The sequence below is a fragment of the Micrasema longulum genome, unplaced genomic scaffold (assembly GCF_059751315.1).
Source record: "Micrasema longulum isolate JH-2025_06_02 unplaced genomic scaffold, ASM5975131v1 h1tg000480l, whole genome shotgun sequence".
Taxonomy (NCBI): Eukaryota; Metazoa; Arthropoda; class Insecta; order Trichoptera; family Brachycentridae; genus Micrasema; species Micrasema longulum.
In genome coordinates, this window is record NW_028277677.1 from 257,057 (window position 1) to 275,871 (window position 18,815).

General features: G+C 32.4%; 1 protein-coding gene across 1 annotated transcript; it reads left to right on the forward strand.

Moving 5' to 3' along the window:
• Positions 1-10,435, forward strand: Ac13E (Adenylyl cyclase 13E). Its single transcript, XM_088226940.1, has 8 exons — positions 1-177; positions 520-851; positions 1,148-2,157; positions 2,633-2,884; positions 3,386-3,745; positions 6,542-6,954; positions 8,023-8,199; positions 8,390-10,435. The coding sequence occupies exons 2-8, from the start codon at positions 535-537 to the stop codon at positions 10,298-10,300; spliced, it is 4,440 nt and encodes a 1,479-aa protein (XP_088083066.1). The 5' UTR covers positions 1-177; positions 520-534; the 3' UTR covers positions 10,301-10,435.
• Positions 10,436-18,815: the final 8,380 nt, after the last annotated feature.

An 18,815-nucleotide genomic window follows, 5' to 3' on the forward strand; every position in this document is an offset into this window, starting at 1 on the left:
AACTCAGTCAAAGAAGGGCAATATTTTTTTCGAGTTCTTCTGTATTTTTGTTTTCGTTCAAACAAATATTTTTATTGCAATTTGTGCGGCAGTATTTGATAATCCATAAGAAATACCATGTGAATCTCATTTTCCTGTGGGAATTCGAAGTCTACGCTGTTTTCTCAAACAAAACAGGTAACAGCTGATGTCAGTTGCACTTGGAACATTCCTTTTCAGGGTTTCGATCCGATCTTGCGCTAAATTTCGAGATAATAATATAGAGCTTAGCTGTATTCGATAAGAATATACGCGGTCACCTTCTGTTACCGTTTGTGTTTTCATATTTGTTTATCCATTCACGAGCAGTTTGAATCGCGTCACAATAATAACAATATTTTCTCGGAACCTTACGCGAAGTGTTGTTTTAGAAATTCTAGAAAATTAGCGCGTTTGGGTCTAGAATTCAATCTAAGAATCTTGAGCTATCATCGGTTTCCAGTTATTCTTAATATTGTTCCGTTTCTCTTTAAATTTTAGCTAAAAACAGCATGGATGCGTCAAAACCGAGATGCGATGTCTATGTCTAGTAAAAAGAAGCGCTCCTCGTCGCTGAAGCGTCATGGCAGCTCGCGGCGGGCGGAGAGCGCGGCGGAGGAGGCGGAGGACGAGGATGTGCACCTGTGTATGGCTCCGCACATCCAGGCCCTGCTGGCGCGCGGCAGACGGCGCTCCAGCTGTTGCGGGCTCGCCATGCCGGTGCCTTTCGAGCGCGCCGCCACCAACTCTCTCTTCAACCCCAAGTTCGACTCCGACATTCTAGAGGGTCAGTACAAGTCCAGCACGTTCGCTCCCATTCGTTTAAGATTCAGGTGAGTCTTTTCTTTTTTAATTAATGTGACATAAATCTTTTCATTATTATTTGACAATAGTGTGTATCTTATCATTAGAAGTGCAATTTAGTAAAATAATATGTAAGATGCTGTAGTATCATCTGTCTTAGTCTGTGTTTGACTAGAAAATTTATTGTCTTTAAGTGAGGCACAATAGGAAAATCAAATATTGACCGAGTTAAACAAACATGTCTGGAGTACGGCGATAGCTTGTGTTGGTGCGCAACCGCACGCCATTATATGGCGGAGTTTAATTTGCGGTATTTTGGTTTCAGATTGGCGTTGCTGTATATTTGCACATTCTGTATTTCCTGGGCTGTGTACTTTATGGTTATCGGCGCCTCCGGACTGATCTCAACATGGCCTCTTCTTTGCTCTATATTCTCCGGGGTGTTCCTTGCGTCGTTGCTTGCGTTCATTTTAACATTTACAGATTTTTATAGAATGCGTACTTTGAGTATATCTGTGATAATGACTTTGCTGCTTTGTGTTTTGAGTTTATCTCTTGTTGGATTTTTCCCTTACAAATCGTTCGAAGATATCCACTTTATTGGTGACATTAGCCAAGCTGGGCATTTTGCAATGTGCGCTGAGATTATTCTTATTATATATACGACTATTCCCTTACCGCTGTATTTGTGCGTGAGCTTCAGCGTAACTTATTCTATCGCCTTTGAAGTTATTAATGCGCTTGCTCAATGTCAAGACAACGCTATCAGTTACCAAGGACTCGCAGTAAGAGTTTTACTACAATTCTGTATCCACCTGATCGGAGTTCACATATTACTGATGACCGTAGTTCGCATGCGAGGAACTTTTATGAAAGTCGGACAAAGTCTTCTTGTAAGGAAACAACTAGAAATGGAAAAGATATTAAAAGAGAAGATGATACATTCCGTAATGCCACCAAAAGTAGCCGACTGGCTGATGTGTGAAACTGGAATCGAATCCGAAAATAGTCTTAAAAGGAATAATAGTCTCTATCCCCGTAACTCCAATCCCGGAGCTTCGGATCTTAAATCGTTATTCAGACCTTTTAACATGCACTGTATGGAAAATGTCAGTATTTTGTTTGCCGATATAGTAGGTTTTACCAAGATGTCCAGTAACAAAACTGCCGAAGAACTTGTTAATATATTGAACGACTTGTTTGAGAGATTTGACGACCTGTGTCAATTAAACAGTTGCGAGAAAATTTCTACTCTCGGAGACTGTTATTACTGTGTCTCCGGGTGCCCGGAGCCGAGGAGCGATCACGCCAAGTGTTGTGTGGAAATGGGGCTAGGTAAATATAACTATACCTACTGCCAACTCGTATCAACTGATTATATTTTGTTTTTGTTATAAAATCTTATTAGCCGTTACATTAATTTTATTCAGCTGTTTTAATAGGTTTACGCTTTATTAAAATCTTATCTAACTTAGATACTCAAAACAATGACCTGAGCAACTGATAAACATAATATGTAATATGAACTTGGATATTGACCACGTCAAGTGGCCAAGAAATAATGTAGGATATAAAAAATAAAGCCATTTTTTGCCAATCTTCTGTACCTTTAAAGTTCTAAGTACATAAATCGTCACCGTCATAAAAACTGTTTTTACTCTCAACTGAAAAAAATTAAGTTTGGGAATTTATAAGTTTTACAAGTTAAGCAGAAGATATCCTCATTGTTTTTGATTTGTGGAAACTTAAAATATTATGATTTGATCTTCAAGTGTTGAATTCATCAGTTGTTACTATTTATAACTTGCAGGTATGATAGAAGCTATCAAACTCTTTGATGAACAAAGGGGTGATGGGGTTAACATGAGGGTAGGGGTCCACACTGGGACAGTGTTGTGTGGGATTGTAGGCACTCGGAGATTCAAGTTTGATGTATGGAGTAACGATGTAACTCTCGCCAATAGGATGGAATCTACTGGAAAACCTGGAAGAGTTCACATCTCGGAAGAAACTAGCCGCTTCCTTACCGATTACATTCTCGAAGAGGGTGAAGATGTTTTTGGTCAGTACCTATAACAAATCATAGTATACATTTTTTGATTCTATAGGCTTTTCTTTGAATGCAAACATTTAAACTTGAGTAAATTGAGAAAGCAGTATTATGTCCGCTAAACAAACCAAACCAACCACTATAGAGCGATCATATTCTTCTAGAATGTAATCACCCTCTTATAACCATATGCATAGTTGGTTAGTAGGTTTTCGATTTAAAAAAATCATTAACATACTACAACAGAGATGAAGAACATTAAAAGGCAATACATAAGTTCAGGCATTTGCATTACACACTGTGTAACATTCACCATTCTGCCGTTGTTTAAACATCCATATTTCTTCAATTCTTCCATCTGTTGTAACATGATAATCTTAATAATTCAAAATATTGTTAAAATCATTTCTGGACAATGAAAATGAAATGATCATATCAGTATCTTCAGTACCTTATTTGTGTCCATGCCTTTCAATAGTTTTGATAAATTAAAACATGTATTTATTACTGCAGGGCACAAGACATACTTTATAGAAGGACGCCAACCACATGCATCTAAAACTGGTAACAGCATGCCCCTCAAGTTGATTATATCCCCGCCCAGTACTACCGACTCTATCTCTCCCATGCTGACAACCTTGTCCCCCAGTGTTAACATTTCCCTTGCCCCCGAGGACGTGTCCTCTCTTCCCCGCCTCACAGAGCCCCTCACCCCTCCCATAGTGAACCCCAACCGCCTGTCGCCTAACCCATTCCACCTGAAGGCCAAGGCAAACTCCTTGCCGAGTATCCTTGACATGGAGAGTGACGACAATAAATGCAACAATGGAAATGCAGCCAGTGATGAGTCATCTAAGAGCCCTGTTTCCACAGGTTTGTTTTTATTCCGCATACTGTTCCCACCTAAACTTTTGTTGATAATATTCTGCATGTTGTAGACTTGTATAATGCCAGCACTCGTATATAGGTGTGAATCCTGTCGCCTTACCAAAACCCCAAACACCAAACTACTGAGTTTCGAGAGTAAGTGCTCGAGGGGAATATTAGGCATATGGTGGTTAGACTTCATAACTAACATTGAAGCCCGATAACGGATTCATGGATAGGCTTTTATATTACGTGTACAACTGTGCTTCTGCCGTTTTTTTTTTATTTGTTTTTTTTATGTAATTTGAGGCCTTATTGTAAAACACTAGTTATACATTTATGATTCAAATTATTGTCCATCGCTGGCCACTACTTTCTGCCATCCCACGTTGAAAATACTGGTCATCTTTTGATGCGATCTACGAATCGATCCAATATTTTACTTCTTGATAAGCCCAGAAGTGCTGGTCGGCTAGGCCGTGTGCCATTGATCGAGGGAGCAATATCTGAAGAAAACCGCAGGTGGGGTAGGACCTATTTCAACGTTTCCATGAATGTCTTGATCACTTTCGCAACATGGGGTCAAGCATTCTCATGCTGCAAAATCACTTTATCGTGTCTTTCATTGTATTGTAGTTTTTTGTCTTTGAATGCTCGGCCAAAACGCATTCATTGCGGCACCCAATTTCCTTGCTTTTGAATCGTTCCCATGGTTTTCCAATTCTTCTCAATTCTTCTTGACTTTGACATGAGTCTTCATCAAGTAATGCCTCCGATTCTGCGTTGAACATCTTCGCCTTTGACGTAAAAAAACATCGTTTTTGAAGCATTGAAACCACTCATGACACGTTCTTTCATTAAAAGCGGCCTCATATTAAATATTTGAGAGCATTCGATGAGCATCAGCTGAGATTTCTTCATATTGAAACAAAAAATTTAATCCTCCTGCAAATGACGAGAATTTGGCTCGTAAACTGTCATTTCAATTGAAAATAACTTTATGATTCAGACACAAATCGACTAACGTTTCTATGAGCTTATGTTGATAAATGTCTAAGTTTATTGCATGACTTATTTATTTTGACTACTACTTACCGCTAAAGCCATCTGCAGGATAATGGCGTAAACAATGTTCTACACCTTATGATTTTTGTAAGCCTTTATTGGAGACGTGATTTGTGATGACATTAAATTTTTTTTTAAGTCCATGTATATTTGTTGAAGTTAAGTTAAAAGCTTTTTTAACCTGATTTTAGAACCGAAATCGGTTGTAAAAGTTATTTCATTTAAAAGTTTTGTTTGCAACTAGTTTTAAAAAATATGTTTATGTTGTCAATTTGGATATCAATAGTCAGATGGCAGAAGGGACCATCTGTAATTTTTTTTAAATGATCAGGAGAGCTGAAATAAGACTCAATTTAAAGACTTTAATCAAAAAAAAAAAAAAATAGTACATTTTTCAATAATTACCATTTTAAATTATGATTTTTCAAAATTGTATTTTCTATGTGTCTTTACTGAAATATTTCTTAAAACTAAACCGAAACAATTAAAGATGGTCCCTTCTGGCATCTGACTATCTACCGATATGTGTAATTATGATTTGATTCATTCACGTATTACTATTTATTTTCTTATTAGTTTTTATTTGTCTTAATAAAATTCAGTGTTTTATTTGTAGTAAAAATTGGATATCTTTTATTGCATTAAATTAAAATAGTGTTAATGTTTAAGTAAAGCATCCTTTCTAGTCTCCTTAATTCCAGTGGAAATTTCCACTATAACCGCTACTTGTAATTCAAAATTCAGTTGACTACAAAGCGTCGACAGGAGTGCACGTTAGCAGAAGGTTAAATGAAATTAATATAATTTTTGCATAAATATGCTTTAGTTATACTATGTTTATTATGCAAAATCTTGAAATAGGGATCATTTCCAACAAATATAATTGTAAATAATTAGGTTTTTCAGAGTATATTCAAAATATAACTCTACTTATGCATGTGGTAACCCTGTGTTACATCACCGCCTTTAACGGTACTTTTTAGCACAGCCTTTCAAGGGTTAAACATGTATGATTGATTGATACCCGAATTACACCGGACAGGTATCGATGTGTCACAATATGTTTTTGCAGTAGTGCTATTTTTAAATATTTTTTCTCTTTTATATTGAACTGATGATGTTTAATTTAACAATACAGTGCTCTCAGTTCATCAGAGGCAAGTGTCCAATAGGGAAATATCAATTTTTGTTTTTACATATTTAAAATAATAAAGGTCTATGAAATACTGTCCAGTAAAAAAAAATATTTGTATAATTATTAGTGAAAATATTTTTTAATTGGATAGATATGGATGAGGATGTGATATAGATATAGATATGGATATGTAAATAAATAATGTTTTTAACAAAATGCTTTGTGCCTATTAAATATGTACACACTTCTGTTTTAAATTTTGGTACTCCGGTTCTGTATTTATTTATTTTTTATCTTAAAATTGCGTTATCATTCACTTATTTTTTGCCTTTTTTTACATCTTTCTAAATATTTTTTTGAAAGCATAAATTATATGTACTTTTTTCGCTCCTTATATTTAAGTTAGTAGTAATTATTATTATACAACTATGTAGGACTATCATATGATTAATTGTAAAGGATCTTTACCGACAAGCCGAAAAACCGATATTCATTGGCTAGTCCTGTGAAAAAAATAAATAATAATTTAAAAAATGTTTTAAAAATAACTAAAATGTAATATTGTATGTAAAAATAAATAAATCGTGTTTCTGTTTTTTCAGGGAGTTATGGCAAATATACATCCAAAATAAAAAATTGGAAAGTACCAAAGTTTTTGCGCAAGACTGAAGCAGCACATGATACAGTAATTGTAAGATTAGATGATATTAGCAATGTTAAAATCGAAAAGGAAAACAGCAGCTGCGATGGGAATCCAGCTCTTTCTTCCAATGGCTATCAACAAGTCCCCATTGTGATAGAAATGGTCGAATCCAACCCAACTAAACAACCGGACAGTGTGCAGTGCAACCTGTTGTGTGTCGACCCACGAGCGCAGCGACTATCAGATGCGTCGGCCTACGATGCGGAAATGTTAGATATTCGGTCGTATATCAGTCAGTCCAGAAGTGATGTATCTCCATTTGCCAGAAGCAGCAGCTATAGATCACAGTATGGCAGGACTAATCATATTGAAGTAAAGATTTTAAAATATTTGTTTATAAATTGTTAATATGTGACTCATTAAATTAAAATAACTCAATCTTTCCAAAAAATTAGTTGCGTTTATATAACAGATTTAAAAAAACTTTTTTTCAATAGTGATTTAAGAGGATGCGTGGTCTAATTTTTCTTCATGCAAACGTATTGCCATATTTTCTCCCTGGATTATGGCACTATTGAAAATTTTAAAAATTGTCTTTTCCAAAAACCCTTAAAAGCGTCTAGTTTTATCTACCGTCTTCGTACGTACGGTATTACAATTTTTAATTTTTTTTTTTAATCATAAATTTCATAAAAAGTACAAGTTTTTGTAAAATTCTAAACATAACATACGTACGTATACAATTATTGTTTTGCCCTTGTTTGTCTTTGCTAAATAGTTTTATGTTCTTTTTGTTCAGTTTCTTGCATTTATGTTTCTTCATGTAACTGTTGTAATTGGCTTAGGCCGTATATATAATAAATAAAAAATATAAAAAATAACTACTTTTACACATCTAGTAAATTTTATCACTGTAACTCTCCAAAAAAAGAGACTAACTCTTATGCTTAGAGAGTGACTTACACTGTGACTTACACTTGTAGTGACTTACACTTTTAGTTGTTTATTTATAAGAGTTTATATAATTTTAATATGAGTACATGAAAAGATAAAGAAAAACATAGAATATGTAAAGAATAAACATAAAACAATAATACATTCATACTAATTAAATTTAATGTTGTTTTTACATTTAAAATTTAATGAGTTCAAAAAATTTCTTTCGATTAACTTTAAATTTATTTATTGATATAGTATTTTTAATAGTTTTTAGTTTATTAGATTATTATAATTTTTTACACCTTTGAAATATGGTAATTATTTTTGAAAAAAACCATAAACAAGATAGCCATTCTCCGCATATCCTCTTAATCACAAGAAATAAAAAGCCGAACTTGTTTTGCATTTAAAATTTACTTGCGTTTATTATTTTTAGCAATATTATATTAAATTTGTTGCATACTTTTTTGTAAAATTAAACAAATCATTTGCGATTTATAGATTCCACGCACAAGAGCTCGAAGTTCTACAATGAGCCAACTGCAAGATCTACCAGTAAGTCCTCTTCAGTTAAGGGCACCTCACACAGAGGACCAGGTCAGCTTATGTCCATCTGTAAATAGCAGAAAGGACTCAGGCATTCGCAGCACAAGTCGTCGATCTAGCATCCAACATCAGGTAAATATAGCCATACCTTTTTGCAAAGTGAAGAAAAATAGTTTTTTTTACAAAAACTTGTAACTATTAAAGATATTATTGATCAACAATAATGATGTTTTATTAAAATAATTTTTAAAGCATTTGAATTTATGTTACACCCTAAATAATAAAATGTTAATGTTTTCATATAACTGTCATTCCTGTATAGATTTATATGGTGAGCCAATCAGCGATAGGAGCATCCCAAGACCTACATCGCCGAGTGTCAGGATACTACACTTCCAGCCAATCCAGTCTGGCCAGACCTTCTATAGCCATAAACCCATCCCACCCCCACCCCTGCCATCAGAAGCTGCGGAAGCAGTCCGACCTCCAGCTCATCCGCTGCGTACAGGACAATGCCAAGTCGAGGTTTAGTTACTTTGTCAAGCCCCCCTTGTCCTTTTTCACTCTGTTCTTCAAGTCTCGCGAAATGGAATCCGAGTATCGCAACAATGCTCACAGAATAGATGAAAAGGAAATGGAATGCCCCACTTTGGCCACGTCTCGGTTTAATACATATTTAGATGTGCTTGTATCTGCCGTTGTGTTCTTATTTGTCTCCATCTCTCTATTCATGCTGTATGAGCCGAGACCGGCGTGGATTGTCGCATTTACTGTTTTTGTAATATTCCAACTGACTGCGGTGGCGTTGTGTGTACACCGACATTGGGACTTGTCTAAAGCCTTGTTGCACAATTCTGTAGAGCCCAGTAGTACGCCTGGGAAACTAGATAATCTTCTATACCGCCTCTCCGATTGGTACCCGTGGCACTTTTTTGGAGGCGTATTTCTCAGTTTACCCGTTCTTTCTATATTTGCTAATTTTTCATGTAGCACATTTCCATTTCAAATTATCGGAGGAGATCAATCGTTTTACATTTGCTTGTTTTGCGTTAGTCTCTTGCATTTTTGTAATTTTACCCAAATAAATTGGTTGGTGAAAAACTCTCTGGTCGCATTATCAGCGATAATTTTTATTTGTATTTCTCTACTCTTGTACAGCCGAGTAAAATCTCCTACCAATCTATTAAATCAAATGACTCACGCCCGAGACACAAGTGTTCAATTTAATTTATTACGAGCGATATCAGCCTTGCGGGAGTCATATCCAGAGGACTTTCTGGATGTAGATGATGCTAACAGCAGTACTACCCTTACACCCGTTCTAACTGCATTTTTAGGAAATAACACGTCAAATTTAACAAAAAACTTGACTAACAGTATAAATTATTTTGACGATGTTCATCAACAGGTGTACATCTGGGAAATTTGTTTGGATATAGTCCTTCTTCTTGTACTAATTTGGTTTCTAAACAGAGAATTTGAAATCAGTTATCGAATGAGTTTTTATGGGAATGTGGTGGCCAATAGAGACAATATCCGTATTCAAAGCATGCGAAATCAGGCGGATTGGCTTCTCCATAACATCATCCCTCGTCATGTAGCGGATCAGCTAAAAAACACGGCTAAATATTCCGAGAATCATAAGAATGTCGGTATAATTTTCGCTAGCATTGTCAATTTCAATGAAATGTATGACGAATCTTATTTAGGAGGCAAAGAATATTTGCGTGTTCTTAATGAGCTAATTGGAGATTTCGATGAATTACTGGAGCATCCGGAGTTCCGCTCGGTGGATAAGATTAAAACAATCGGCAGTACTTTTATGGCAGCGAGCGGCCTCAATCCGCACATGAGGAGAGAGAACCCCGATCCTCACGTTCACCTGTATGCGCTGATGGACTTTGCTATTGCTATGCAGAGAGTAGTGTACGAGTTTAACAGAGACCTTTTGGAATTCAATCTCATCCTTAGAGTGGGATATAATTTTGGCGATGTGACTGCTGGTGTTATAGGAACCACCAAATTGTACTATGATATTTGGGGTGACGCAGTCAACATTGCGAGTCGAATGGACTCCACGGGAGTCAATGGTAGAATTCAAGTCGGAGAGGCGTGCATAGAAGTATTAGATAAAGTTTACGATTTAGAACACAGAGGCAGTGTCTATGTGAAGGGTAAAGACAATATGAATGTATATTTAGTTTTAAGGAAAAAGCCAGTTGATGTTCCCTAAATTAGATGTGTTCTTATCTGTTTTATTTTAAATACGCGTACCGGATTTTTAGACCTCCATATAAGAGATTTCATCATCAGATATCTTGCAAAATGCTCAGTAATTTTTAGATACGATTATATGTATGTGTATATAAACAATTAATTTACATAAAATAACTCTCATCTGCTGAATAGCTAATGCCTTTTTTATTGATATTAAATTTTATTCAAATGTGCAATCATTCTTTATTTATATATACATATTTCATACACATTTATATTGTTTATCGCAGGTAGTGATGACTTTTATTTTAAAATATAAAAACAATTATTGTTATTTATTTTTTGCAATTCAAGCAGAAATTGTAAACCATTTTAAAAATGGCCACTATAGATGCTGGGTGTAGGTCTACTTTTTCTTTTATTTGATTTCTACATATTTTATAGGGACCAAAAATCATCTAAAGTTAAAAATTCCAACTAATTCATTTGAATTAACATACATATTATGTATTGTCATTTTTTCAGCTGAAGGAATTATAGTAGTATTTTATTCAGACTGGTTATACCTACATAGAATAATATCAAAATTATTATGTACATACTCATTTAAATTAAATTGTTCATAATTAGTTGACTACAAAATAAAGCTACGCAAAAAGAATTTTTAAATTGTACAAATGTATGCAAACAGTAAATTTGTAGTGTGATAATTATTTATACAAATAATGTTTGTTTGCGATAGATACATCATATCGTTAGATACAGCTTAATATTTATTTTAAGACTACACTTTTTACCTATATTTTGGACATTGATAATCCAAAAATTTAATTAATGTCCGTTTTATTTAAGTCGCTTTTATATTTTATTACGAAGAAATATGCTTTGAAAATATGGTCTCTTAACTTTGATCAGTTAGCTTTAATTAGTTTTTGTGATTGATGTTCCTAATTGTATATCTCCATGTTTTGATGTTACTTTTTCACTTTATTAAGTGCATGAATATTGATCTATAGCAACAATTCTCGATATTCCTTGATTGGTACAATATCTTATTGAGGATGATAGATGCACGTGCAGATATCGCACTGGAAATAACCGGCCTAGGAATTGTTCCAAAATTTATTACAAGATCTTACTGCATGGTGCCATGTGATTATGGTTGAAGCTAAACTTGTGAAATGACTATGTGTATTGTCATTTGTTTGGATTACTTTGTACTGTTGCTCTATACGACCTTACCTATTGAGTTTCAAAATAATTTTAAGTGCCTTAAAAACCCCTAGCGTTAAGTAAAACGTAAATAATATTATATTTCCTTCGCCTTTTACTTTTTTAGTTTCGATAATCCACGAAACATTATTTGAAATCAATTTTCGGAAAATGGTTTTATCATTCCTTCGCTTTTTCATATAACAATTCTCATCTCTGTAATATAATATTACGTATGTAATATGTATGTAAGCGAAAGCATTATATGGTAGTGTAATAATTAATTGTAGGCAAAGCTAATTTCTCATTAACTCGCTGATATTTAATGAGTACTGATTTTTAAAATGTATATATTTTATACCACATACCTATCTTACAGGGATTCATATTACTTGCCTTAACTTTTATTGAAATAACTATTATATTTATACACATTCATTTTACGTAGATATATAATCTAACATTTTTACTAATTTATGAATTATATCGTATGTTTTATGAAGATTTATTTTACAACATGTATAGTATATTGTATTTATTCTGTTTAGTTCTTAATTTTGCACTATTGTTGGGTCCAATGAATTTTTAAAAAAGAAATCCTATTTTAATTTAAAAACTTTTTTTTCAATTCTATTTTTTTTTTAAAATTAATTAATGACACCGGTGAATCTGCTTTAAAGTACAAAATGATTGGGGAATTATAATAAGTGTCACTGACAATCATTCCTACTACAAAACCTAAAATAAACATCAAAACACGAACCAGTCATTGATTTCACCACAAAAATTTTGTACATGTTTTCTTCTTATTAGACTTCTAAATTACATTCCCCTAATTGGTTAGCACATTTTACTTTTTTGCTTGATAAGTTACCCCTATTCTTCTTATATTAATATTTATTCTTAGTGTTTATGAGGCGTAAATAAAGTTAAATGTTTTTTCCCATTTTCCAAAACATGTGTTAGTACAATCTCTTTGTTACTTACCAAATAGAAATCAATATTTAATTATTAACAATAATACAGTTTGTTTATTGACCTGTCGAAATTGCGTGAAAGTGGCCGCTAATAAAATTATGTACTCATTTTATCCAAAAAAAATCTATGAATTTTTTTTTTCTTAAATAATTTCTGTTGTAAGCAATATTTTTCCTGTTAAATATAAAGATTACAAAAAACAATAATATGATGTGCAAACTGTTTTTCCATTTATCTCTTTGAATTACTTGATGTATGTAACTAACTAAAGAATAATATGGATGCTTTGTAAAAATGGGGGAATTTTAAGCAAAAATGCCTCTGTCCATGATCATTGTTTTTGGTAAGACCAACAAAGCAGAAGCGAAAAGACCATTTCTTTTAATTTCAATGTGAAAATTGAACTTAAAATGAATAATCTTTTCGCTACTTGTTATACCACGCACAAGTTTCATGTTGAACTTAAAAGAAATAGTCTTTTCGCTACTGGTTTTGTTGATCTTCCACAAATCAGTGAGCATAGACAATATCATTTTCGCTTTTAACCTCCTCAAATCCAGAAAATATTCAATCTTTCCGCTGTAGTCATTAGGCCATAACTTTGCCAATCTCAAGTATAATTATGTAATAAATGTATTAGTTTTAAATGGCTTCTTTTCATTTGTGATTTTAGTTTCTATCTCATTTGTTCTGAGCTATATAATTGGATTGGACTGAAAGTTGTTGAAAATGGCTTGAACTATAAAGTGCAATGTTTTAAAATGATTATTTATGATATAAATTGACTATCTTGTATCTGAAAGTTTATGAAACTTTAAACTTGTACGTAACAATCTAAATGGGAACAATGGTGTGTTGTGTTTAAAGGTGACCTTTCAGGTTCCTACAATAATTTTAATATAATAATATTTGGAGTGTGTAGTTGGCTAAGCAAGCAATTCAAAGTTCCTTTATGTATATTCTAGTAGTGTTTATATAAACTTACAGCTTGTGCATATTTTTTGACACCAATGTTTTTATTATTTTTTGCCCACTCATTTTTAACTCATGCCAGGTTTATACATTCGAACAAAAATTATGTTACCTACATTTCAATAAGTACAAGAAGAAATTTATGCTTGTATGACTACCAGGTTGTTTTTAATTAAAATATTACATACATAGTAGTTTTTTTAATTTAGCCAACTTTACACCCCAAACCACATTTTTTTTAAAAACAGTTTTTTTACTAATTCAGTTTTACTTTTGAAATTCCAAGCATTATTCATATTTAAATAATGTTTCAAACTATTATCGGTTTAATTAGCCTTTGGAAACTAAAAACTTGAAACCTTTTTTATTTACAATGTATTTTAATTGTATTTATTTTATGTATACTTCAGTATATTGTAGCATATCACTTACTCAGGATTACGTAAATGTTAGTAAATTTGCTATGTATGTGTTAATTGTGCTGATTATAATGAGAGTTTTTCCTAACCTTTGTAGAATTAAAATTTAATTTGATGTATAAATTATTTTTTAAAAATATGTAAACATATTTCAACACACAAATAAATTATTTACATAAAGTAACGAAAGAAACTATGTAACGTAAATGTACATGTGTATAGCGCTGAGAACCAGAGGAACTCGAGGGATATTGAAACAGTTCTTGTCAAAATGGCTTCCAAACATTGATAACTTTTATTTTTGTTATTTATTTAAAACGACTAAGACTACGGTCAATGTTTTTTTTTCTCAGCATAAATGAAAAGAAAATAAATTATGTTAACTGACAGCTCATACAAATTTCATGGTTATGTTTCTCTGGCATAATTTTTTTGTGAAACTTAAATTTAGCCATATAATTTTTTCATTTGTTTTGTTTCTAGCTTTCATATTGACATTCATGTTAGTGTGGCTTAAAACATAGTTATTTCATCTAACTACATACTCCAATTAAATTTATATCAAATGTCGCTTAAGTTTCTATGGCTCTCGGCGCTTCATATAACCCGAGACAAATTAAATGAATATTTTTTGTACATAATTTTATGTCTAAGATAATAAAATATTTATTTTATGTTCTATTTTTCCTTATTTTACTAACTGCAAATTAATGTGTGGTTGAGCCAAGGTAAAAGAAGAAATATTTGACTTTTAGGGTGGGAATCGGGAATTTAAAGGATTCAGGGTTAGTGAAATTTATGCCCGCTATTGGGGTTAATTTTACATATGAGTAAAAATAATAATCATGTATTAATGCTGTCCGTCTTGCATTCAAAGTGAGCATTTTATTAAAATTTCTGTTTAAATTATAGATTCCTCGGTGCCATTGGACTCACTTAACTAAAAAAAACACCGGAGAGCAATAAACTAATTAATTTATCATCCAATAAATACATAAATTAACAGGGAAACTCGCAGAATAGAGAAAGAAAATGAAATAGTGTAGCGCATTTGGGATTTGACTTAAAATAAAATTGATATTTATGAATTTTATTATCTGACCAATCAGTGTAGGAAGTGGAATGAAATGACATTGACTGAAAGAGAATGCCTTAAATTCTAAAAAAACTCATTTCTGTTTCAAAGTAAATTTTACAACTTCTATACTTAAATTATTAAAATTCTTATGTATACTTAAATCTTAATTGAAAGGAACAAATTATCCAAATAAAGGATTATCCATATTATTTCTGTATTATAAAGTATAGTTACTAATAAAGGCCTAGGGGAGATGTCGCCCATTACTTATGTACTCCATTTGTATCACGCGGTACTAGACATTTATATTTTATGCATTGAAAAAAGGAAATTGGCAATCACAACATTTGCAGATAAATAAGTCAGCTATTGTGATTACATTTTCTTGATCAGATTTCCAATTTTCCTTCCCATGTACAGTTATATACACACACCTTGCTTCGATGGTTAACTTTAAAATGATGTATTTTGAATGTCTATAGCAGTAGTGTTGCATGTTTACCGAGTTTCGAGCGTTCCCTTTAAACTATTTCCAGATAACCAATGTATTGTATAAGGTTTAAATTATAAACTATGGTAGAAGTATTCCGTGTCTTCATAAAAGTGAATAATTTTTAATAATATCTAAATATTGGAATAATTAAAAATTTCTCTTTAGACTTAGTAAAAATATTTTTCTAATGGAGAAGATTTGCACTATTGGCTATATCTCTTAAAACATTTTACCAAGTATGTATATTTAAGTAATGAATGCAGCATTATCTGTAGTTCCTCAAAATATTCAGCTAATAATATTGTGTCAAAATTTTAAGACTAGCGTTTATTGTTGTTTCCATTTGCTTTTACTTGGAATGTTTGCATTAAGAAAAATCACGACTTGTATAACATTACTATTTCTAGACTCCCAAATTTTTAAGCTCATTATATTTTTAAAAAGTATTTTATGAAGACAATACATTTTTGGAATAAAACTGAAGTTCTCGTATTTTTTGTATTTTGGATATTACGAATATGGTTTACAGTATCGTAGAACATATTATTTTTTAAATAAAATATTTAACGCTACCGCATTAATGATTGAATCCATTATTTGTCCTCGAGGAATTGGTTAACCTGAAACCTTTAAAAATAATTCATTCATTAGTGTAATACGCATGATTTAAAAATGAATATTGGATTTTTCAATATTTATTTGCACTTGACAAAATAATCACTCTTACGTAGGCATAGATTTATAGCATCATCTTAATTTTAATTAAAATATCCCACCAAGTATTTTGAAATCACTGTAGATAAATGAATTGTATATTTTTTTTAGGAAAGTTGTTTATTCAAAAATATCACAGATTATTTACAAAATTAAAAAATATTATATTTATTCTGAATGTGTATAGATCTAGACTTAATTTGACTTTTAAAAAACACCTTGTGATAGTTGAAATGGATTTGTATTAACTGTGTGCCAGTGTGTATAATTGTTTTATGTGCGGTATCACTTTCAATGATTAGATTATCCTCGGCATTCTATCCTGCTAGCCTAATTATATAATATAAAGCATAAATGTGATGTGTGTTAGTATAAATATCATTATCTATATAATTCATTTTGATACCTTTATAAATGAATACTCAAACATATAAAAAATGGCATCCTTCTATTACCCGAATGTCTATTGTAAATATAAAACTCATTATTATGTGTGATGTACTCAGCGTACGATTTCAAACAATAAACATATTCAAAATACCTTGTGATTTATTAATATTTGCAGTCCTGTGTAATTCCGTATTGTTTGTGTTATTTCACCTCTTAACTCTTAAAAGCTCAGAGTAATAATATGCTGCCCGTTTATAAAGATGTCATTTCGCTTTATTGCATAGAACAAAAGTGTTCCAAATTTCAGGTTTGGTGTTTGGTTTAACATCAGACGTGTAACGGGCGTTTTCGTCACTCTGCAAGCAGAGCCAGATTAGGCTTTGCTAATTAATAACATGGAAATATCCTTATTTTAATAATAAAAGAAGAATTGTAGAAACATAGATTGGAATAACCCCCCAATGAAAAATATGTAGCCCTTGGGGTATTTTATTACGAAAATGGCGCTATATAAGTTATCCATAATAATAATAATAATTTAAAGGAAATAAATACATGGGTATATTTAAAAGTAATAATTACTATGCAAATAAATACCGATTTGGCGATTCTCAACCTGAGTACCTAGTACCTACGCCCCATTGTGTGCTGCAAACTATAGTGAACTTACCTCCACTGGATTTCCTTATTCAAGACTTTTACCTGAGAGTAGCCATCGAGTCGAAAACATTTATCCAGGGTTCTGTTTCTATTTCAAACACAGAACTGTATATTTCATCCGCCTAGACAGAGAGAAAAAACACTAACAAAAATATTGTTTAATTGTCTATTTTCCATAAATAATTCACAAAAATAATTATATCTGGATTTGTAATAATAAAAATACATATTATATAGTTTTAAAATATTTTTTTCAGACGTTGCCTAGTAGGTGAAATAATTCAATTAGGTGAACCTCACCCGCATATATAAAGGTTTCAGCTCTTTAACTTTACAAACATCAACACTTAACACAGTGTGTAAACTGGCCACTTAAACCAGCCTATGACAGGTCATAAGCCCTGTAGATGCCTAGACTTCTATATTATCGTATCTAAAATGTTCTTCGTCTCTGTTGTAATATGTTGATAATAATATCTACATAATAAAGTTTATTTATAATAATTTCTCTTGACACAAAACTTTAAAAAAATAACAGAATAATATGCTTTGCAGTCTGCGTGTAGACAGGCGCCCATATTATGTAATATGTAAAAGTCACATTTTCCCAACACACTTTATCATGAATGCAGTGGGTATTACTTTGACCCCTTAACATGGCATGCCTTCTTTTCGTAAGTTGGTTTAAATTCCACGCGTGCATCTATTTGACTTTTACGCAATCAATATCGCATTTCGCCCTCGTTTCGGTTCGTACGAACGAACATTCTGTGGTTCTTGCGCTACCACTCGGAGCACTTCATCGTATTTGGTTACTTTACTGCAGTCACAGTTTTGTATTTCGATAGTATCATAGTTACTATCTATGACTTTCGTATAACATATAGTTCTGTCATGACATTCATTATCTATCGACTAAAATATAATAACAGGCGCTCCATAAGATATAGCGGTACATAAGTAGGTAGATATGTGCGACAAAACTTTAGAATGTAAATAATATTTGAGCAAATACAGATAAGATTAGGTTCTTTGACGTTTCTAAAAAATTCACTGCTTCAAAAAAGATTTACTTATGTCAGAAAAACGATAATCTGGGGCATGTGAAGTGGGTACCGTTAACCTTCAATAAACGAAACGGATAAAAACTACACACCCTGGCGGTGTTGAAATCACTGAGAAATTATGTTTCTGTGATTAACTCTTAAAAGACTGTGGTAAATAATCCCTTTGCGCGCGGTGATGTAACGTTGTGTCCACTAGTAAAAGACGGAATATCCTAAAATTCAGACATTTGAAAAATAAAACACGGAGACATACTGTTTAATAATTTCTTTTCCATAATTTATGCAAATAAACATATAATTTATGCAAAATGTTATGGCAAAATAAATTAAAAATCATAAATACGCCGCTCATACTACGCGCGTGCATCCCCCATAACTGTCATCAACCGACTAAATACTGAATCTGTTTTACTCAACACCCACCACAGAACAGCGTCTCTGTCTTCCTTGTTACAGTGGCGTCTTTGATACCAAATTTCAAGTGAAGCTCCAATCCTACTTTATACTCGTACTTCTATCCATACCAACCGAAAAATAATATTTCGATA